General features: G+C 39.9%; 1 protein-coding gene across 3 annotated transcripts in view; it reads left to right on the forward strand.

Annotated features, from left to right (window-relative positions):
* Positions 1-23,544, forward strand: part of SWT1 (SWT1 RNA endoribonuclease homolog) — a 76,300-nt gene that overhangs the window by 49,436 nt on the left and 3,320 nt on the right. For all 3 annotated transcript variants that reach the window (XM_048860592.2, XM_048860594.2, XM_048860593.2), the window contains exons 16-18: positions 785-919; positions 14,479-14,545; positions 16,960-17,024. In XM_048860592.2, coding sequence (XP_048716549.1) covers positions 785-919; positions 14,479-14,545; positions 16,960-17,024 — 267 coding nt within the window. The remainder of the gene's footprint in view (positions 1-784; positions 920-14,478; positions 14,546-16,959; positions 17,025-23,544) is intronic.

A 23,544-nucleotide genomic window follows, 5' to 3' on the forward strand; every position in this document is an offset into this window, starting at 1 on the left:
AGTCACAGCCATTAAAAACATGTTATGAACCCTGAAATCTGGTCCTACTTCTATGCTAGAATGTTTGATACTCTGTAAGGAAAGATATCTGTTAAATTTTTTAGAAAAATTAAAAAGAAGGATTGTTTCATTTTGTCAAATTTTTTTTATTTATGGAAGGGTTTTGTAGAGTGCTATTACAGTTTCTCTTATAATTCAACTTTACAAAACGTGCTAAAGACTAATTCTTGACAATTTAAGGTCTCCGCCATAGAGTGGTTGACTAATAATTATAAATTAAATAGTGAGAATAGCTTCCTGGTTAGAAACTGGGACTAGCACTTCAGTTAGCAGTTTGCATACCCACTCCAGGGTCTTTTCCATACTCACAGGAATGTGGCTCTTCATTATTTTGTAAAGTGTTTTGAAAGCCTCAGCTGGAACATCCTATGTCAATGTGACATTTGTTTATTAAAGTAACAATAAGTGATCAGAAATCTACCCTTTTAACTTACAAAACAATTCAATTGGTGGCTTCTGTTACCTGTTTAAGCACCTTATCTAAAATAAATGCATGCAAACAAAATAAAAACTTTGTACTCCTGTGTGTGTGTTTTGGACAACACTGATGTACCTGACATTTGTATTTGACCTTTTGAGACAATGTGCATGTGTTTGTCTATGGTAATCAAAATATAGTATTTGTGATGCATTTCTTGTTTCACATGATACAAGGCAAAAAAAGTCTGTTTTTAGTGACCTTCTTCTGATAGAATGTTTTCTCTTGTTTTTGCCCTCATCTTAGTACTGAAATTTTCCAGAAGCTGGATCACAATATAATCACTTCCACCACTGCAAAGATCTCTTCATTTGAAGAAGCTTTTTTAGGCCTGCAGAAACTGATGGCAGCTGTGAATAATATTCTTGCAGGGATTCGTAGGTAAGTATTTTAGCAGACCGAAGTGCATAACTTTTTTTTAAACTGTAATGTACTGTGTGCTCAGATATCTCTCTCCTTTACTAATTCTGAGATTAATACCTGTACATACTTGGAAGAGTGTTTCTCAGTCAGTAAAAAAATGAATATGAAGTTGGTGCAGACATTTTAAATGGTTAGCCATTTGGATCTCTTGGAGCAATTTTCCCCCTCCCCTATAATTTTGGGCCTTGTCTTCCAGCAGTTGTTGACCAGCCACTGATAGGCACACCAGTGTAAACCCTAAGTGTAGACAAAGTAAACTGAAATCTGCATTGGTGGAGCCCTGGTTTCAAACATGGATATGCTCTGGTGCACAAATTGTGGCTGTGCTTGCCTGTCCTTAAAGTTTGTACCAATATAGCTACATCAGTTACTAGAAATCTGCCCTGATTTCAGTACAGACAAAGCCTTAGAGAAACACTTGGGGCATGATTGGCATCACAACTAGCATAACAATTGGCTACTCTAGCAAACCTATAATGCTGCTGTAATAATGGTGTCAAAAACAACTATGTTTGACCCTGATGCTAATAAAATTAGTTGGACTTTATGTATGGATTATTAATGGTGGCAGGATCGAGCCCTTTGTTTAAGACCACAGAATGACTAAAAATGCAGATTCAGAAATGTTATGGCTTTGTCGGAGTATCCTCTTTACTTCCACAAGGTAATAAAGATTGTTCACCTATGAAAACAGCTAGAAAAATAATCTTCTAAGGTATCTTTTGGGCCTAATCATATGATTGCTGAATTCCACCAGCAGCAATGCAGAAGTGAGGATGGCATGGCATGGTATGGCATTGTCGGCAATTCCCTTTTGGGTCAGGACCCCCAATTTGAGAAACACTGGTTTCCCCCTTGAAATCTGTGTAGTGTACGGTAAAAGCACACAAAAGACCAGATTTCACGGGAGGAGACGAGATTTCATGGTCCGTGACGCGTTTTTCATAGCGGTGAATTTGGTAGGGTCCTATATGTAGGAGGTCAGACTAGATGATCTGCTGGTCCTTTCTGCCTTTTAAACTCTGAGGTGGACAAGGTGCCGGGCAAGGAATATTCATTGTCTGCCTTTTTTAATTAATTATTTTTAATTAAGGATTTTAATTGAATAGAATATTTATTACAATAAAAATGTTGTAGTAGTAGTAGTTGTAAACCCTGGCCAGAAATCATGGCAGAGGGGCATTGCTGGCACATGATGGCATATATCACATTGGTGGATGTGCAGGTGAACGAGCCTCTGATAGTGTGGCTGATGTTATTAGGCCCTGTGATGGTGTCTCCTGAATAGATATGTGGGCACAATTGGCAACGGGCTTTGTTGCAAGGATAAGTTCCTGGGTTAGTGGTTCTGTTGTGTGGTATGTGGTTGTTGGTGAGTCTCTACGTAAAAGAATAAATGGACACAAATCAGATGTCAAGAATTATAACATTCATAAACCAGTCGGAGAACACTTCAATCTCTCTGGTCACGCAATCACAGACATGAAGGTCGCTATCTTAAAACAAAAAAACTTCAAATCCAGACTCCAGCGAGAAACTGCTGAATTGGAATTCATTTGCAAATTGGATACTATTAATTTAGGCTTAAATAGAGACTGGGAGTGGCTAAGTCATTATGCAAGGTAGCCTGTTTCCTCTTGTTTTTTCCTAACCCCCCCCCCCCCCCCCCCCAGATGTTCTGGTTTAACTTGGATTTAAACTTGGAGAGTGGTCAGTTTAGATGAGCTATTACCAGCAGGAGAGTGAGTTTGTGTGTGTATGGGGGTGGGGGGGATGTGAGAAAACCTGGATTTATGCAGGAAATAGCCCGACTTGATTATGTAAAGAGTTGTCACTTTGGATGGGCTAGCACCAGCAGGAGAGTGAATTTGTGTGGGGGGGTGGAGGGTGAGAAAACCTGGATTTGTGCTGGAAATGGCCCACCTGATGATCACTTTAGATAAGCTATTACCAGCAGGACAGTGGGGTGGGAGGAGGTATTGTTTCATATTCTCTGTGTGTATATAAAGTCTGCTGCAGTTTCCACGGTATACATCTGATGAAGTGAGCTGTAGCTCACGAAAGCTCATGCTCAAATAAATTGGTTAGTCTCTAAGGTGCCACAAGTACTCCTTTTCTTATTTAGAAATGATTAGCCTTTGTGTTGATTGTTTGCAAACTTGCAGTAGGGGGCATTGTGGAGAAAAGAATTCAGGAACATAGAAAGTTGCAGACCAGAATTAAATTATACCCTGTAAATTTAGGGCTTGTTCTGTTTTTAACCTTTTATTACAGGTATTTAAATCTGTCAGAGGCTTCTGAATTACTTCCCCCCTTCTCCTCCCCCCCCCCCCATATCCAACACCATTTACCCATCAACTCCAAGTGATCACAATATTGAACATCAAAACAAAAAGTCTGAACTTGGGGTGGGGGGAAAATGCATACCACTTGGTATGTGGTTGTTATGCTGTGTGTGTGAACTTAAAGAAAACAGATTAACTTAACATTATTTTCTTTAGTCCTTTATATTTTTTTAAAAGGTAGGTTCAAACTTGTTTACATTTTGGATTAGTCGGTAAAATAATTATATGATTACAGGAAGGAGAACATCTGAGGAAAGACAATTATTAAAACTGGAATTAATTCTTCATAATGTTTGCGGTAACCTATCTCAGGGTAAAATAAACTTTCTGTGCCTGTTTGTTGAGATTTACAACAGAAATTTCCCAAATTAGATCCTGTGAAAAAGACATGGGTGTCTACTAGTAAGTTAAATTGAAAACTCAACTGGCTTCTAAACTTCAGACCAAAAATCAAGCAGCCCATTCCTATGGAGAAATGGGTGAAGGTGTAATTTCAGTTCTTGATAAACATCAGGTGGGGTTACTGTAGCCATCCAAAAGTTAATTAAATACTTGATTACTAAAACCATGTTTACTTATGTGACATGTGCATAGGTTTTTTTTTCTTTAATTACAAAGTTCACTTAACAAAAAGTTTGGGGGAAAATGGAACTTGCAATTTATATATGTGATCATGTAATTAAAGCTTGTGTAATAATACATATGAAGAGAAAATCTCTTAATTTCCCAGCAAGAATTTCTGAAGAAAAGTGTGAGCTCGCACATGTGTGCATATGAATGAGAGAGAAATCTAAGACCAATACTGGAAACATTTCTAAGTGCCTTGCTCCATACCTTGGATAGTTACTTGCAACTTTTCTCGCTAGGAAGCATTATATCCCTTAAGAAATGTTTGCTATATTGTGACTCTAAAAATATAGAATAGATAGTTTGATTATGTAATATAATGCATAGTATATCATGTTTCTTCTGTTTAAGTAGTATTACCTCCAGGGGTGCATTTCAAAATGCACGCGCACACATATGCGCGCACACACACACACAGAGTTTAGGACTGGGAGGAGTGAGGGACTTAGTGGTTTTTTTGTGATGTGTGTTTTGTGTTTTAAGTCATTGTCATATGGGGTTAGGAGATATGATTTTTCATAGAATCATATAATATCAGGGTTGGAAGGGACCCCTGAAGGTCATCTAGTCCAACCCCCTGCTCGAAGCAGGACCAATTCCCAGTTAAATCATCCCAGCCAGGGCTTTGTCAAGCCTGACCTTAACCTCTAAGGAAGGAGATTCTACCACCTCCCTAGGTAACGCATTCCAGTGTTTCACCACCCTCTTAGTGAAAAAGTTTTTCCTAATATTCAATCTAAACCTCCCCCACTGCAACTTGAGACCATTACTCCTCGTTTTTCTTGTGTTTAAAGTTCTACTGGTTAAGAATTTAAGTTTATTATTGATTTAAAATTTTAGATTTTTCAAAAAACTTCAGTTAAGAGGAAAAGATGATGTGCCAATCATATATGTAAATGATTTGTTTATCTACATGATAACAATCAATCTTAAGGATTTAGTCATGTAAAACTTTGATTTTTTTCAGAAGTTTCAGCTCAACGCTCACCGATGTGCCAAAAACAAATGGCCAGGTTATCAAAAGAACTCAGCATACTGAGAGTCACAATGGGAGCTGCTGGGTGCCGGGCACTCTTGAAAAGCTGGCCCATTTGTTGGTGCTGAGCACTTGAAAATCTGTCCTGTAGTGCTTGAATTTTAGAAATATTGAACACCTGTAACTCCCATTGACTTCAGTTGGAGTTGTGGGTGCTTGCCACTGCTGAAAATCTTGCCTCTTACTTCGGTGTAGCTGAACTCTTGGAAATCTGTCCGTTAGCACACACAGGACTGACTGGCTGTGGGGTATGAAACCTTTCATTTGCAGTTTTTGGGTTTGAATGTGGCCCAGATTAGTAAGGGATGAAAGTCCATTACTTTCTAATTGTAGTTCAGTGGCCTGTGAGAAATGCATGGTGGTGTCATTATTTTTGTCCATTTCTAAACACATACATCACAGAATCACTATCTTAATGAAAATGAATTGGAAACAGTGCTGCTTCCATTTCCATATTAAGCAGAGATAGTTGCTAAGGGAAACTTGTGCCACTCAAAGGCATGGATTATTCCAAGGCAGAACAGTTTGGTAAAATTAACTATTTTATTCTCTGGATCAAATATATCCCAATGCAAAAGGCCATTTCTATATTTGTAAATACATGAAAATTGGTCATGCCAAAGAACGAGAATGGAATCACTTTTTTTCCACAGGGATTGTTCTGTCTATAACCATATTTTAAATTGACAAAAGAAAACATTTTACTATGTTTCTTCTAGAAGGTTTTAAACTCCTTAAATTAATACTCTCAGCCAGATTGTAAAGCCAAGCAAATGTACTTAAACTTTGTTCTTTGCCAGCATTCAGTGCTTCATCTGTTCCTTATGCTGAAGGTTATGAAAGATATTTTAAATTCAAGAATGTTTCTACAGTTGTTCAGGTGGTGAGAAAATTCCAGAGACTGAGGAGGATGAGAAGGGCTGATTGTTCTGTGGAAATCTAATAGCCTCTCTCCTAAGCATATTCTAAAGCCAATTTTATGTAATCTTAAAATACATGCTAAAGGGTTATTGCATAGATGATATTTGTTAAATTTTCAGGGTTGGTTAGAGTTTTGCATGTATTAGGGTTTATTTTGGAGTCAAATACTTTGATGTACTAACTTAGGGCCTGATCTTGTAAATCTTTACTGAGACTTCAAATAGTCTTCCTGAAGTCAGTGGATGTATTCATACAATAAATGGTTTTCAGGATTGTGCCTCACTGAAGTCCATAGAAAGCCTGTCTTCGGTTTCACTTGGAGTAAGATTGGGCTGTTTGTGATTTTCAGGAGAAGAAAAGTTTAAATATTGTGCTTTATAACAAATAAATAAATCATCTCTATTATCTGATTTCATAAGATGCTGCATACCTTGCAGGATTTGGACTTATGAGAAACAATATGCTTGAATTGGAAGTAAAGTTACATTAGCACTTGCCTTTAGATATTTTCTACATCTAGGAAGTGTTTGTCTTTCAGTAACTCTACACAGTAAGGCTACATTTTAATCCAGCACAAGAGAACAAAATTTTGTATATTTTAGTGTGTGTCTTGCATTAGAATAGGACAGCTGTTCTCAAACTTTAGCAACCGACGACCCCACTTTTTGATTTAAAATTTTTTGGGGATATCTGAGCTGCCCGGCTCAGCCTTGCCCCACCTCTTCTCTGAGGCCCTGCCTCCACTAACTCCATTCCCCCTCCCTCCATTGTTCACTCTTCCCCCATCCTCACTCACTTTCACTAGGCTGGGGCAGGGAGTTTGGGTGCGGGCTCTGGGGAGGAAGTTTGGGTGTGGGAGGGGGTGAGGGGTGCAGCTTTTACCTGGGGCGGCTCTTGAAAGCAACCAGCACATGCTTCTGACAGCAGCTCCTAGGCGGGAGGGTGAGGACTGGGGATCTCTGCGTACCACCCCCGCAGTTCCCATTGGCAGCAGTTCGCAGCCAATGGGAGTTGCGGAGTCAGCTTTGAGCCACCCCATGCCTCACCACCCCCCAAGGGGATGCAGGGACTTGCTGGCTGTTTCCAGGAGCAGCACGGAGCCAGGGCAGGTAGAAAGCCTGTTCCCTGGCATGCTGAGAGGAAGGGGGAGCAATTTCTCAGCAGGGCCCGTGGACCCCCTGGAGTACCCTTGGGGACCCCCAGGGGTCCAGGGACCCCAGTTTGAGAAACGCTGGAATAGGACATCAGGAGTCATGGCTTTTGTTTTCAGCTCTGACACTGATTTGCTGCGTGATCGTGGGGAAACCACTAATTCTCCCTAACTTAACTGAATTTTAAGAGTAAATTGTAAATGTTAAGAGTGTTAGATATAATGGTCCAAAATCATATACTGGAGTTGCATCTACTTACATCAGCAGTGAATTTAGCCCAAAGTTGTAATTAACACTTTGAGATGCTATGGTGAGAGACACTATATAAGTGCCAAATATTAATATCAATGGTAATAAAAGCTATAGTTGGCCCAGACCAACTTAATCCTATGAAAGTTTTTTTTAATTATTATTTTGTTAGCTGCTTTTCGTCTTCCAGTTACCATGCTGATGGGAGCACTAAAGATGAATAGATCTGCTAATCTTTAAAAAGCTTAAACCAGAGAAGCATTTAAGGTTCCTAGAGGGGTTTGTACAAGCCATCAGCTTCTTCTGGCAAGTATAGCTAGTTTTTAAAAGAAAAAAATGTTTTTATGCATAATCTGGGCCGTTGAGAATTTGTATGTGAGAAACTATTAGTGCCTGCATGTTTTCAGTACCATATTCTCGCTCTTAAACTGATTTTTTTGAAAAAAATAATTAAAACTTGTTTCAGTAAGTAACCCTAAGGCATGTTTTTTTTAATTTAAAATGTCCTTTTCCCTCAGTACACTTCTAAGAAAAGTGGGCTTTTTGTTCCTGTCCCAATTTTGAAATAGTTCACCATTTCGAACAAGGCTTTCACAGTGAATCTGTTAACTGATCATAGTGCATTATAACGGGGGGAAAAAAAATTCACATAGTCCTGTTTTAAACATCTAATCCTAGATAGTGCATTTGTGGAACATAATGGAGCATGTTTGGTTGCATTAAATGACTTGACTTTCTTAACTAGTTCTCCGTATGCTAGTAACATCTAATGGAAAAGGGATATTTTTATTTTTAATGCTTTTGAATTGTATCTAAAAAGTGCAGATCTAGCGATGGAAACATTTTAATAAATTGAAGTCCAGGATTATAATTTCATTTCTTAAACACATGGCACCTGATTTTTCAGAGCTGTTGAGCTCCTAGAATTTCCAGTGACTTCAGCTGGACCTGTGGGAACTTACCTGAAAATCAGGCACATAGTGTTTAAAAAATACACAGTGGTTCTTAACTTTATTTTAATGCCTTAATGGAAGAAAAACAACTAAGTTGGCTGGTACAAAAAGTTTCTCACTAGCAGATACAGAGTAAATACAGTTTTGAAGAGCACTGTTCTTAGCACTATATGGCCTTTCTTGAGTTATCTTGCAACCGAGGTTTCTTCATACCTTTTAGAAGACAGTTGCTCTCTGTTTCCTTCGCTGTGCTATCAAACTTCAGTACTAGTATATTCTGCTTCTTTCTGGATATAACTTGTTTGCTTGTTTTATAAATTTGTCAGTTCAATACATGGAGGTCACGGGAGGAGGTGAAAGTAAGCTTCTGCAAAAGTTCTTTTTCAAATGGTATGTGTGTGTCTATTTTATGTAATGTGTATTCTTGTGCATAGACACATGTCAAGTTTAAAAGTTAAGTCCACACCATTGTGTCATTAAGTATGATTATGGTGGCTAACATAGACCTAATTTAGTAGCGAATAAGTTTTATTTAAAAGTTTATAAGTTTAAAAATGGTCCAAACTAGAACATTGGATCCAACCTTTCCTCCACCAGACTGAGAAATTAAGAACTAGAAACCAGCTTCAACTGAGAATCAGTGAATTAGGCTTGTCTACACTTCCAGGGTTTGCCAATATAGATATACCAGCAAACTCTCCTAGTGTGGACAGTTTATACTAGCAAAAAGTCCTGTTGCTGATATAGCTTATTTAGTTTGGGTAACTGGTATGAAACAGTTTGGGATGGCTTCTAGTTCTTAAACAGGAATCCTGGATATATGTTAATACCGGCCATTGATTATTCCTGGTCTGTTCCTTGCTTTAAAGTGGTCTTTACTCCTGAGGGCGTTCTGTGCCAAAAAATTAAAAATTCTGTGCACAATATTTCAAAAATCGGCAAGTTTTATTTGTCAATAAATAAATGCAGAGGCTCCACCATGGCAGTTGGGAGCACAGGCCACTGACTGCACAAAGGTGGGAGATCACCCTGCAGCACCCCCTGGGAAGCAGACTCCATGGTGAGGCTGCACCTGACCCTGATGCAGCCGAACGCCTGGGCCTAGCCCAGAAATACCCTGGGGCCCTGCCCCTCTGCACCAGATACACCAGGTGTGGGGCAGGCAGGCTCAACCAGGCCATGTGAAGGGGCTCAGTGTGGGGGGATCCAGGTGTGGGGTGAGAGGGTTCTGTGTGGAACAATCTGGGTGCAGGCAGCTCAGTTGGGGGTCTAAGTGTAGGGGGATCTGGAATCACAGAGGCTTGTGGGCAGGGGAGGTTCTAGGTGCAGGGCAGTGGGACTCTGCAGGGGCTTCCAGGTGAAGGTGGTTGGGGCTCAGAAGAGGGTGTGGGGGCCTCAAAGGGGGAGTCTGGGTGCTGGGGGAGTGGGGCTTGGTGGGGCGGAGGTCCGGGTGCAACTAGTTGGGGTCAGTGGTGTGGGGGATCTGGATGTGGGCGCTCAGGGGGTGCGGGAGGGTGTGGCTTGTCAGGGTGGGGTTTTAAGTGCAGGGAGCTCTAGGAGGTGGTCTGGGTGCAGGAGGCTCCAGATGCAGGAGTGGAGGTTCGGTGGGGTTCAGGTATGGAGTGCTATGGGGTTCTGGGTGTACAGGTGAGGCTTGGCGGGGGTGTCTGGGTATGGGATGTCCAGATGCATGGGGTTTTTGAGTATGATCACTATCATGAAGCAGTTGTATTCTACAACAGTCTGAACTTTAGGAAGTTTGGAGCTGGATCTAAATTGTGCAGCATGTCCCCATTTATTATTTGGTTTGACGTAACCCTTATGTTTCCGGATAGCTTAGTATACAGTTGACACAATGGTTTTCCACACTTCACTTCACTTTTTTTTTTTTTTTGTGCTTGCCATCTAAGGTTGGGAATAAAGATAAAGTAATTTAATCATAGAATCATAGAATATCTGGATTGGAAGGGACCTCAGGAGGTCATCTAGTCCAACCCCCTGCTCAAAGCAGGACCAATCCCCAATTTTTTTTGCCCCAGATCCCTAAATGGCCCCCTCAAGGATTGAACTCACAACCCTGGGTTTAGCAGGCCAAACCACTGAGCTATCCCTATTACAGCTGGTCACAAAACTAATGGTTCTAGTTCACAATTAGAATTTTAAACCGAAGAACTCATTCACTCAATGTCTTATGGGATTGTTAGAGTATGCTTCTTAGATACCTTTCCATGGCTGAGGAGAATACACATTTACACTGAAAATAGAGATGAGCCTGAGCTACGAACAAAGTGATGAGTTTGATATAATAATTTAACTCGGATTGATCTGAATCCAAACATTCCAGATTTCAGACGGCTTTTGGATCTAGGAGTTTGATTCATGTACATCTCCTACTAAAACAGAAAATGTAGTTTTAAAGAACAAAAGTGGTTACAGGGCAGGGAAGAAATGGGATATTTTAAAAAAAACAGTAGATGGTTGATTATGATCTTCCGGTTGCCATTCTTTAAAATGACTGCCGTAGCCTAGAAACGCATTTAGAATTTTTTGCAAGAATTCTGTTCCAAGACTTTTTTTTTCTTTCTTTAATTTTAGTTGGAAACAATAATTAGGCACATTTAGGAAAAAAACTGTCTTCTAAAGAATTCATGTGGGAGAAATTGTTGTAAATATATCTCTAGCATAACTTCTCTCTCCATTTTTTTAAGTTCATGTAATCTTTCTTCAGTGAGAAAGACACTGGTTGTAAACCTGAAAATACTGTACTGTCTTGAGCAGTTTATTCAGACTGACCGTTTTATAGATTCATATTCCTAGATTAAGGCCAGAAGGGACCGTTGTGATCTAGTCCAGGGGTTCTCAAACTGGGGGTTCGGACGCTTCAGGGGGGTCACGAGGTTATTACATGGGGGGTCGCAAGCTGTCCGCCTCCACCCCAAATGCTGCTTTGCCTCCAGCATTTATAATGATGTTAAATACTTTTTAATGTATTTTTAATGTATAAGGGGAGGTCACGCTCAGAGGCTTTCTGTGTGAAAGGGGTCACTAGTACAAAAGTCTGAGAACCCCTGATCTAGTCTGACTTCCTGCTTAACACAGGCCATAGAACTTCCTCAAATTAATTCCTATTTAAACTGCAGTATGTCTGTTGGAAAACATCCAATCTTGATTTAAAAATTTCCCCTTTTTTGATTTTTGCATGTGTTTAGGTTTTTTTTTAAATATATAGCTACTTTTACTTCCCCCTTAAGCCAACTTGTTTTTTTATCATGGCTTTTTGTGCATTTAGTAAAACGTAATAGTTCCCAATTATTATTCACATTTTCCTTTTCAAATTCTTTCTCCCAGCTGATTTGGCTCATAATTGTTTTCAGCTTTGTGAAATTGGCTCTTTTAAAATGGGTGTATGTGTATGTATGTACATACTTGAGGTAGATAATTACACACACACACACACACACACACACACACACTCTCTCTCTCTTTCCCCATATTGGATTGGAGTTAGGAAATTGTCATCTGTAACTGTTAGGAATTCTGAATGTTTTAGTGCTGGCAGCATGAGACCTCCAGAATGTCACTCAGATTGCAGTCCCCTATGATAGTGCAGTTTTTTTTCTCCTACTTAATCTTATCCAGGTTTGGGGTGGTGTGGTTTTTTTTTTTTTTTGGTGGTCTATAGCAGACACTAGTTAGTAGCCCCATTTTGTGCTTTTATTTGTTAAGACATTGATCCATAAGCACCCAAGATCACTTGCTTCTGAGTGGTCAGTGACTCAGGAGAAAAAGGTAAGATAATTTTTGACATAGAGTGCTACTCCCTTTCCCCTCTTGCCCACTCCGTCCCCCCTAAATAGCTTATAACCACTGATTTTTAGCACTCCAATTATATCAATCTTCCTACCAGGTTTCAGTAATACCAACTTGGTGAAATTTAAGCTCATAAATGATCAATTTCTCTTATTACCCAGGCTCCTGGCGTTCATGTATAAGCAACTAAAGAACTTCTCTTCACATCCCTTGATTAATTTTGTTGTCAATGTCTTGATTTTATCCTAAATGTGTTCATTTGTTCCCCCTTTTCACCTTTTCTTTTTGTTATTTTAATGCCCCCCTAAGTAGCCTAACCGGCCTGTCACCTAGAAAATAGGTTCCCCTTCTACTGAGATGGCGTTCCTCCAAATTGTATAGCCCAGTAATTCTCAAACATTAGCAACCCAAGGACCCCCATTTTGATTTTAAAATTTTCATGGACCCCCAAGCTCAGCCCCAGGCCCTGCCCCCAATCCACCCCCTCCTCCGAGTGTGCCCCTTCCCTGCTCCTCCTCCTCTCTCCCAGTGCCTCCTGCATGCTACTAAACAGCTATTCTGCTGCATGCAGGAGGCAGTAGGAGGAGGGGGAGAAGTTGGTAAACGGCGTCGGTGGCCCTGGACATAACTCGCAGATCCTCTGGAGTACCCTTTTGGACCCCCAGAGGTCCGTGGATACCAGTTTGAGAAACCCTGGTATAGCCCCTTCTCTCCATAAAAAAGGCCAGTGTTTCACAAAACCAAACCCTTTATCTTGTACCACTTATCTAGCCAGCAGTTAGTTTCCAGAGATATGTGAAAACATCACTTAAGTGTCGATTTATAGGCAGGTCTCGTAGCGCAGATCCCAGTATAGTTCTTGTAATATACACAGGACGTTCATTTGGTAGAAACTTGGTCAGCAGCATAAGAGTGGGGCAGGGTTAGGCTCAGCATGATTTCCCCTTCCTCAGCCACATGGGCTGAGGGAGAATGAACAGCACTCCTTGATGCAGTCAGTCCTGCAGTCAGTCCTACAGCCAGTCAGAGCAGGACACTAGTCCACATTTCAAGCAGGACCCCAGACTCTGCTTTCTTCAGTTTGAGCTACTGTATGGATGTTGTTTCTTTGCTCTCTGGCTGTTTAGTTCTGACTTCCCCTCCCATGTTCCCCCTACAGTCCTTTTGCTTCTAGCTTCATTCCCCCTGCCTTCCTTGCTCCTATCCATCCTTTCTTCTTTCTTTCCCTCCCTCCTCTTCAGTGTGTCCCATCCATTCCATCATTTTCATATGCCAGTCATAAATTGACACAGCTGCCTGGCTCCCAGGAGGGAGTGAGGAGCATCGCCCGGGCTTCTTGCCCTGGCTCCTGACCAGGAAAGCCGGGGCAGGCATACTCCAAGAGAGTGAGGAGCAGCTGGGCTCTAACTTCCCAGCTTTCTTGTCAACTTCAGAGTTCTTGCCGTTAAATTGACAAGACAGCCAACAGACAATGTAAGGAACTGCAGTGTCTACAGAGATGCTATGTTGCCCTAACTACCCCAACATAAGCCTTACGCCTCTCCTGGAGGCAGAGTTGTTATTTTGGTGTAGTAAGGCTCTTACATCGGTGGGAGGAAGGCTGTAGTGTAGACACTCACATAATAAGGTCAACATAAGCTGCCTTAAGTCTGTCTAACTGTGTAGTGTAGATCAGTTCTTAAAACTGATGAAGTACCTTCCTTGGCAATCTCGGCAGAAGGGCCAAGGACTGAATGGGTATGGATAGACTGAACTTCCATCTCGCTCCCACAGGCGGTACCTCTGTTTGTGGTGTAAAATACATGCATAGGCGCTATGGGGAAACTTGAAGTGTTGTTGACAGTGCTGTATGTGTTCTGTGGATGAATAAAAGAATCAGTAACTTGGCATGTCAGTCTGGTTCACCAGTCCCATTTCCCCTCTCTTCTCCCTCACAAAACCCCCTAAACTAAAATACCCAATGGGAAATATGCAGGAAAAATTCAAACTGTACCTAGTCCTTCATTTTTGTTTGTTGTTTTGAAGTGTGGGAAAGCTTTGCATTGTGTATCCGTTTTCTGTTGCCCTCTGGACACAAGAGAGGCTTTGCTAGTGAGAAACAAAAGGCTTTTAGTTATATGCTTTTCCCCCCTTTCTATGTAGTGAAGTGGCTGATGTGAAAACCGCATTAGAATTTTTAATTGGGGAAAAACCTTCTATAGAACTTTACCACTAAGAGAATAAACTTTTAGTTCTTTTAATTGGGGGGGAGAAATATCAGCTGTCAGAAATGATTGTGAGTGTTCATTTTGTTTTGTTCTGGAACTCATTAGAATTTTTACACAGTGAGGCGTTTCTGTATCTTACTAATTTAGATGTATATCATTCCAGGGTATTTTTGCTCTTTTACAAAACATCTTTTAAACTTTTTTCTTTTTCTTTTTAGAGTTTTGACCCCAAACAGTAGTTTTCAAGACATTTGGATGCTCTATAACTTCCTAATCAGTAATGAGGTATGAAATTTATCTTTTTGAAAATCTTTAATGGAAATGTATAATGAAGATGAATCATAGAACTGGAAGGGACCTAGAGAGGTCATCTAGTCCAGTCCCCTGCACTCAAGGTAGGACTAAGTATTATCTGGACCATCCCTGACAAGTGTTTGTCCAGCCTGCTCTTAAAATCCCCAAATGTCATACTACAGGCAAATGTAGTGAGTTGCCTAACCAGTAGAGCTACCATTCATGGTCCAATTGAGCTAGAATTGTGAAATTTGGTACTCTTGGTCATTATTCGTCATAAAGTCTCAGGGGGAAAAATGTGAACTGTTTCTTTTGATCAGATGTCATTGGACTTTCTAATGGAACTCCAACCATTCAGGTACCCTGTTCAAGCTGCAGCCTTGAAATTTAGGACACTGGTTTATTATAAACTCATTACAGGGAAGTTTTTAAAATTAACAGTCACCAAAATATCACCAGTCTAATAATTTACAAAAATAATCCTAACTTAATCCATTAGGCAGTCATATGGGGCCTGCAGCCTTCAATTTAGAGAAATTAAGGTAATCTGAGATCACCAGTTGTATTTATAGGACTTCAGTTAAAAAGTGTTTGTTTGAAAGTGAGTGCCTGTATGGGTAGCCATTGCCACATGAGTGATGGCTTGTACACTAGTTAACATGAACAACAGTATTCCTAAAAACCGCATTTACACAACACACTAAGAAATCAAACTGTATCTTGTTAGAATATATATGAATATATACACTATGCAAGGAATAAAATATTTCAGGAACAAATTGACAATCCAGCAAAACGTGTCTGTATAAAATTGGAAAGGATGTTGTGACTACAGCTGAGGATGCAAAGTTGGGAGATCTGGGTTCTGTTCCTGACTCTTCCATAGAAATGGGCTTTGTAACCTTGAGTGAGGCTCAACATGTGTGCTCATTTTCCCCATCAGTAAAATGATAGTCACCTTCTATGTTTGTTTCAGTCACTTTCCTGGTAATGTATTGCATGTGTTACTTTTTTTTTTTTTGGTCTAGGTTCCTAACTTTCTAAATTGTCGATATTTAGATAACTTTTAACTCCTTATTTTGAAGTTGAATTACATCACATGTGGAAATATCAAAACTTAGAAATATATTTTCACACAGAGTACAAATAATTTACATAAGATTTGTAATGAAATTATGTAGTTACTTTGAAAAACTTAATTCTAGGGATAACATTCAATTCTAGCATTGGAATCACCAGTTATCTTACTTTTGGTTGTGTTGCTCACTCTAATAGAGCCAACATTCAAGATAAAATGAGTTATTTTTAAAGTCTAAACTTGTCATAACAGCACCCAATTGGCAACTAAGTTTAAGGAATCAGTGTACATTAGCAGTTTTGCTGCTAGTTCTGCAGGGTTATACAATGGGTGGTGCTATAGGTATATTTGTAATCTCTTCAGGGCTGCTGCCTTGCCCGTGTGTTTTGTACAGTTCTTAGCACAGCTGAGTTCCAGTCTTGATTGGAACCTCTAAGACCTACTAGAATATAAATAACCCTCACCACAACCACATGGGTCAGTTGTTACAGAAAGATGACCCCTAAACGACAACTGTCCCTATTGTAACTAGGTCACTCCTATCCATTATTTGAATTTTTTTCCCTTTAAAAGTGTGGACCCAAAACAGCAACCTAAGGACCCAAACAGAAAAGCAAGTATGTGGTATTGCAGTGTTTGGAATGTTTACATGAAACCCGAAATTCAGAACTGTGTTTATATAGGTCTCTCTTTTTTTTATTTTATTTTTTTAAAAATCTGCCTCTAGGAGCCACTTCAACATCCTTAAAAATCCTGTTACAAAGCAGACAACAGTGTCTCTCCTATCCTGTTAAACCTGTAAAATAGAAAATATTGTTCTGTTGATAACAGATCAGGGACACTGTCGGACACTTGAACTCGAAATAAAAGACTAATGGGTCCATATAAGTATGAGGATTCAAAAAATATGTATTCCATATGTGGAATATAGGCATTTTATTACAGGATGTATTACTATTTTCACATCTACCATGTATGCTTAGTATATTTATGGATTTCAGAGCTCAGAATTCTTTAAATCTTTTGCTATGGAATTGGGGGAATGATTCTTTCAGTACTAGAGAGTTATCTGGAAGCTGCTATAAAAATGCTATTAAATAAAATCAGGATGATACTTACACTGTTAGCTCCAGATTGTTTTGCCCTATCATTCTGAATAGGGAGTACTTGATCTGTACTATATAGTCTGACTTCAGTTCTTTTCCCATTGTCTAGACTTGAGATCGTTCCAGTTAAGTGTGTAAACATTAGGTCCAGTGTATGTTATGTCAGCCATGTGATTTTAATTAGTATGTGATCCTGAGTAACTCTCCCTCTTTCATCTTAGATAAATACCAGCATAAAATTTACTGCTGAGGAACTCTATGAGTGTGTTTCACAGGAAGTGTATAGGTAAGTCAGTGATTGATTACGTCTACTGGATTTCCTTAAACAGTTGTAGCACTATATTTTGTTCAGCTTTACTTTATGGTACTTAGAGATTTTTCTGAGAGAAAATAACCATTATCCCCCTACTATACAAAATAGTTCTTAAGATTTATTGAGGGAGCTGATCTGTTGTTTGCTTCCAACTTACTGTTTTTGATCCACTAAATGTTTGAGTTTTTTCTTAAGAGTTTGTCTACATGCTGGCCCGTATGGACACCACTGGTACACTCTAAATGTCTCCTAGTGAGTATTAATGTAGGCCCTAGAAACTGGACACTAAAGTACACTAAGTGACTTTGAGTGTGCCAGCAGGGTTCATATAGGCCAGTGAGTGCATGACATGCTAGCGCAGACTAGAATTTCACATATTTTAGCACCGACTAATGCACATGTAGACCAGCCCTAAGTCTGGAATAAACTCAGTCCAAAGAAGTAGGTTCTTAGAAGTAAACACACTTAATATAGAAGCTTTTGTTTTGTTTTGTTTTTTAAAAATTAAATTGAAAAAAGAGGTTGAATTGTACAAACATTTGGGGATAAGGGTCACTGGTGTCTAAAGCTTTACCTACACTAGAATTTTGAGCTGCATTTGGCATGGACATCAAGCACTGTTCTTCCCCTACACCTGCTAGTTGCGGACTTTTGTCCTGCTGGTGTGGACAGGGCTAACAAAGCTCAACACCCTGCTAATATAGGTGAGAACAAGAAGTCTACCATGCTTAGTGTTTGTGCACACACCTAGGGTAATGTGCACATTATTTTGGGGGAGAATACTTGGTAAAACAAAACCCTATCCACAGCCATGTTGAAAATCATGCTCTGACAGCCATTTATGAACTTAGGCCCTGATTCAGCAAAGGACTTAAGCATGTGTTTTAAATTGATGTCAGTGGAACGTAAGTACATGAGTAAATGCGTTGCTGAATTGGGAACATAGTTCTAACTGTCACAAATAGAGCCATGGTGTGACCTATCACAGGCAGAAATAATGGAGGCTTGATTGTTGATCTTAAACCAAATGGAGATACTGCCTCAAATTACTTAATTTCCCATCTTTCTCAGTGTGTTTCTTTATATTTGGATCTGAGCAACTGGAAATGTTTAGTGTGTGTGTGTGTGTGTGTAGAAATGTTAGAGACAACAACAAGAAGGGGTTCTTCAAATACATCAGCCAAAAAAGAAAGATCAAAGATGGTGTGGGTCCATTGCTCAATGGAGAAGGTAAGTTGGTAATGGAAGATGATAGGAAGGCGGAGCTGCTCAATCCCTATTTTGCTTCAGTCTTTGCTAGTTATCTGGTCACATATTGTTTTTTGGGAGAAGTTACCATAGACAATAAAGGGGAAGGGATGCAGATCGGGATAAGTAAAGAACATATCAGAGATTTTTCTGACCAATTTGAATGGGGCCGAATGCTATTCACCTGAGGTTATGGAAGGAATTAGCTGAAGAAATCTTGGAGCCACTGGCAATAATATTTATAAAATCATGCATGACAGGAGAGGCAAAGACACTTCTGAGTCAAGAATGGTGATCTTTAACTGGTACACCCAGAGCCTATTTTCAGTATCTTCCATGCATCTCCTTTGTCCTATCCCCTTTTTTCACAAGTAGAAAAGGGATGTATTTGAGTTTTGTGACATCAGTGGCATATTCTGAGCTGTGATGATGGCAAAACAACATGCTATAAAAATGCTAATGCTATCAGGCTCCCTCTTGCAGTAAGGAGATGTAGAAACAATCCCTGTTGGCCCATTGAGAATTGGATATAGCTACTATAAATAGATAGTCCCAGATGGAACTCCTATCCTATTGCACTATTTCTTTGTTAGCGTAAGAGAGCCTGGATGTTAAATCTTGCCTTTCATGTTCATCTTGTCTACTAATCAATTGGCACTACAATATCTTAGGCAGTATTTTAATTAAGTCGGAAGGAAATTAAATATTTGTGTTTGAGTTGCAGATATTTTCCTGAGCTTGTTTCTAAGGAATATCTTAGACTGTATTGTCAAAATCATTCTAATTGCTTTCCAAGTTCATAATTTGTATCGGTATTGTTCACTAGCTAACTTTGTAAATAGACCTGCCCCATGTCATTTGTATGTTGTTGTTGTGTTATTGGCTAGATAAGTGGAGGAAAATGTCTGTAAGGCTGTCTGCACTTACAGCATCATGTCGAGTATGTACACTGCATGCCCCCCCCCCCCGCATGGGTATAAATAGCAATGAAGACAGTGACGCACTGCTTAGGCGAACAAAGACATGCCAGAACTTTAGGGTTTGTGTGTATATATATATATGTGTCTCTTAATTCCCAGGCCATGCCTCCCCCATCTACACTGGAATTTTTAGCAGTGCAGCATCCTGCTGCCTCCCCACTGAGCCTTTCCCTGCTGCAGAGAGAGGCTCCAGTAGCAGGGAAAGGCACTGGTGGGAAAAGGCAGCAGGGAAAGGGTCTGGCAGCTCCCTGCTACTGGAGCATTTCTCTGCTGCAGTGAAATTTTCCTGCAGATTTCCACTGCCAGAGCCTCTCCCTGCTGAAGAAGTCCTTCACTGCCACATGTTGCTATGTATTGCAGTGTGGATATAGCCACAGTGGAAAGCACGCATGTAGCTACACTTATACTACCTGCCACCACAAGTGTATAGAAGGGCAAAGAGACATAATCAGGCAGTTTCTAACAGTTGTGTTCAAACATAACTATAGTTGGTAATTAGAATGTCTTCATGCATATGCTGTCACTGCTGTAAATTATTCCCAGAAGTCATGTCATACATTGAATGATTTCGCTTTCATAGATGGGCTGTATTGACATGTAATATTCACCTGTTGAAGAGAAATAATGTGTGTGTAAACTATGCAGCACCTGGTTTGAAGTGTTATTTAAGGGAACAGACTTGTCGTGTGCTTATGTGAGTAGGCTGTTTAATGTCCCTAAGTCCTCTGTGATAAAATATTTTAGTAGATCCATGATAAAATGTTTCTTGGTTAAAAAAAAAAAAAAATGTTCAAAATGGCTGGGGGGGGCAGGTGAGGAAATCACTGAAATAGCATTTAACCAGCTTTAGATCCTTAATGTTCCGATTGTTATTGCCTAACAAAACTCTAAATGCAAAATAGTTGCAGATATAGTGTAAATGCACCCTTGCCTGGAGCAGATAACTGAATTTATCTTAAGTAATTTAGTCATTTTAGTCTTGGATCTGCAACTAACTCAATTGCTGTTTCTTCAGGCTGCATGAAAGCATTTAGTTGAAACTTGCAGCTCAAAGTAAAGGCTTGATCCTACAACTCTTACTTGCACTAGTAGTCATTACTTGTGCAAATTGTTTCTATTTACTTCCAGGCACACACTGATTCCAGTGAGTGTGACTACTCATGTGAATAAGGGTTATAGGACCAGGCTCTATATTCAATATCTGTGATCCTATTTGATCTCGACAGAGTTAGCCAAAAACTAACACAACACACATCACTCATTAAAAAGCACAAGCAAGCATCAACAATATGGGTTGTGTTGGAGGAAACTTGTGCTGTAACTGAAATTCCTAGCTACACAGAAAGAGGAGCTACGAAGTGGACAAAGTAAACTGGTGTGATACCACTGATTAATTTAAAACTTGCTGTGAATGAAGAAGCTTAACGGATAAAGAGCCAAAGGATGTAGAGGGTCTGTCTCTTACTCTTTACCCAGGCAAATGCCCACTGCATTCATTATTTCAAGCATGGCATTAACTTAATCCTACTGTAATATTTGCATAGGCATTTGCCTCATTTGTCCCGAAACGAATAATTATAACCTGTGTTTAAAAAGGGCTGAGATTAATGATCTCCAGTGTTTTTACGTTGCTGCCTTGCACACACAATGCTTAATTCAAGCAGACAGGTATTTTTGGCACTTGGCAAAGACAACATGCTCTGTTAATGCTTCCTGCTCTTGCAATGAGGTAGGAAAGAGCAACGAGCCACTGGCATTTTCAGAACGATGGTCAGGTGTAGATGTAAAATGGAAAAAGGTATATTTCTGCTATGCAGCCTTTAATGTACTGTGATTATGTATTGGGTATTATAGAAGTGTGCGGGAATGATTGTGAAAGTGACTGTTTACAAAACAAAACTTTTCCTACTGCTCTTCTCCGCTCCTCTGTGTCTTATCTGCTGAAAAAATTGAGTTTTATTACTTTGGATAATGCAGAGGTAACATAACAGCCAACTACTGCTTCTGGAATCTTTATTGTAACTATGTGGTATGAGGTAGAAATGTATTCTCCAGCACTGGAAAACTGTATTCGGGATTTGAAAAGCAGTTAGAACGATCTTGTTTTGACTGGTACTTTAGCAGATTTGGGTGCTTGAATGTAAAACCCATAATCCCTTAAATCCTTACTCATGCAGGTAGTCCCAATTAAATCAGTGGGCCAACTCATGTGATTCTTTGCCCTGGACAAGTCATTAACAAAATATAAATATGGACCCCATAGATGTCACTATCGTTAACTTTTTCTACCAAAACCATGCTTTAGCCCTTTGTACTTGATTGATTGTTGCATGACTCTTACTGTTTCTGTTTTATATCTAGTAATTTTATTTATTTATTTAATGGCTAGTAATTGGGGCTATTAGAATTTTGTGCTATTTCTATAGCAAGAATCTTTCAGGGTAGTGATATCCGGGCTTTTAGTGATTTCTATGTAATCAGTTGGATGTTGGCTGTGGAATTCCATAGTTTTGGCCATGTCTAGACCTCTGGCTAGGCAGACAGCTTGTAACAATTATTTATGCAATAAATTTGTATGTTAAAGGTGCCGTACAATAGCCTCCTTTGCATAGTAAAGTGAAATAAAATGCATTCTTAAAAAAAAGGGGGGGGGGGCAGAAACAATCTCCACCCCCAAGATTCTCTTGTGACAAAGTAATGGATGCTCAGGATGTTTAGTTATTCAAGTACTGCAGTGACTAAATAGAAATATACAAGTATTAGTTAGACTGTCTCCAAAGGCTATCTTTCCTTCATTAATGATATTGGAAATGTATATACTGCCATCATTACCAAACTGATGGCTCCATTTATAAACCAGTGAGAACCTCATCCACTGACAGCAGTGGAGCCACTTCTGGCGTGACACTAAGTGACCATTATTTAAATAACTGTAACGTATCAATTCACAAACAGATGAAAGGAATGTATTTCTGTAGCTAGAAAAAGTCTCAATAGCTGAGCAAAGTGTTGATAGGAAATAAAAACCTAACCGTTCAAATACAGATGGGGTCTTGACTGAATGGTAGGACTAGCAATAGTTTTGGACCATCTCAGCATTACTTGTGGATCTTGTGACAGTTTGACTTTTTGCCAGACTGTTTCCACTCTGCTTTTCAGAGGCATTACATTACCTGTGCATTAGAACAGTGGTCTCGAAAGTAGGGTGAGCAAGATCATCCCTGGGGGTGCACGGCAGGAGGCGCGCTGCCCAAGGAGCGCTGTTGGCACAGCGGCTGCAGCGCTCCTGCACCTTTGATTCTTTGGCGGCATCTCTTCTTCTCCCCCCCCCCCTTTTTTTTTGCGCTTCCCTAGAGCTGGCCTGGGGGTGCGCGATCCAAAAGGTTTGGAGACAACTGCATTAGAACCCCTTGGCATCAAGGACATACTGCTGAAATCCTTACTTGGTCAAAATGCACTCTAAATTCATATCAAGTGTTGCCTGGGTAGACGGTGGTATTGGGACTGTAATGCCAATAGGTGTTAGATTTTTAATACTGCACATAATTGCAATGGATGTAGATCTAAGAGATTCAGTGCCAACTGCAACATACTTCATGATAAAACTTCTATTGTAAATTGTTTTGTCCAACTATTATTAGATTTTTTTTCAACACTATGACAAAGCCAGTGTAATAAGTCAAAATAGCTTCATGGACAACAGCCAGAGCGACTGAGACTTATTTGAAGGTAGGGGGGTGGTGACTGTATGCTGTGTTGCAGGGTGGTTACCACAGAGATATTTGTATAGAATTTCTATGTGGCTGTCATTTTAGAAGATTTATAGTAATCAATAAATACACTGGAGGGTAGGGATAGGATATAGAGGGCCCTAGACAAATTAGAGGATTGGGCCAAAAGAAATCTGATGAGGTTCAACAAGGACAAGTGCAGAGTCCTGCACTTAGGATGGAAGAATCCCATGCACCGCTACAGACTAGGGACCTAATGGCTAGGCAGCAGTTCTGCAGAAAAGGACCTAGGGGTTACAGTGGACGAGAAGCTGGATATGAGTCAGCAGTGTGCCCTTGTTGCCAAGAAGGCCAATGGCATTTTGGGATGTATAAGTAGGGGCATTGCCAGCAGATCGAGGGATGTGATCGTCCCCCTCTATTCGACATTGGTGAGGCCTCATCTGGAGTACTATGTCCAGTTTTGGGCCCCACACTACAAGAAGGATGTGGAAAAATTGGAAAACGTCTAACGGAGGGCAACAAAAATGATTA

The sequence above is a fragment of the Caretta caretta genome, chromosome 8 (assembly GCF_965140235.1).
Source record: "Caretta caretta isolate rCarCar2 chromosome 8, rCarCar1.hap1, whole genome shotgun sequence".
Classification (NCBI taxonomy): Eukaryota; Metazoa; Chordata; order Testudines; family Cheloniidae; genus Caretta; species Caretta caretta.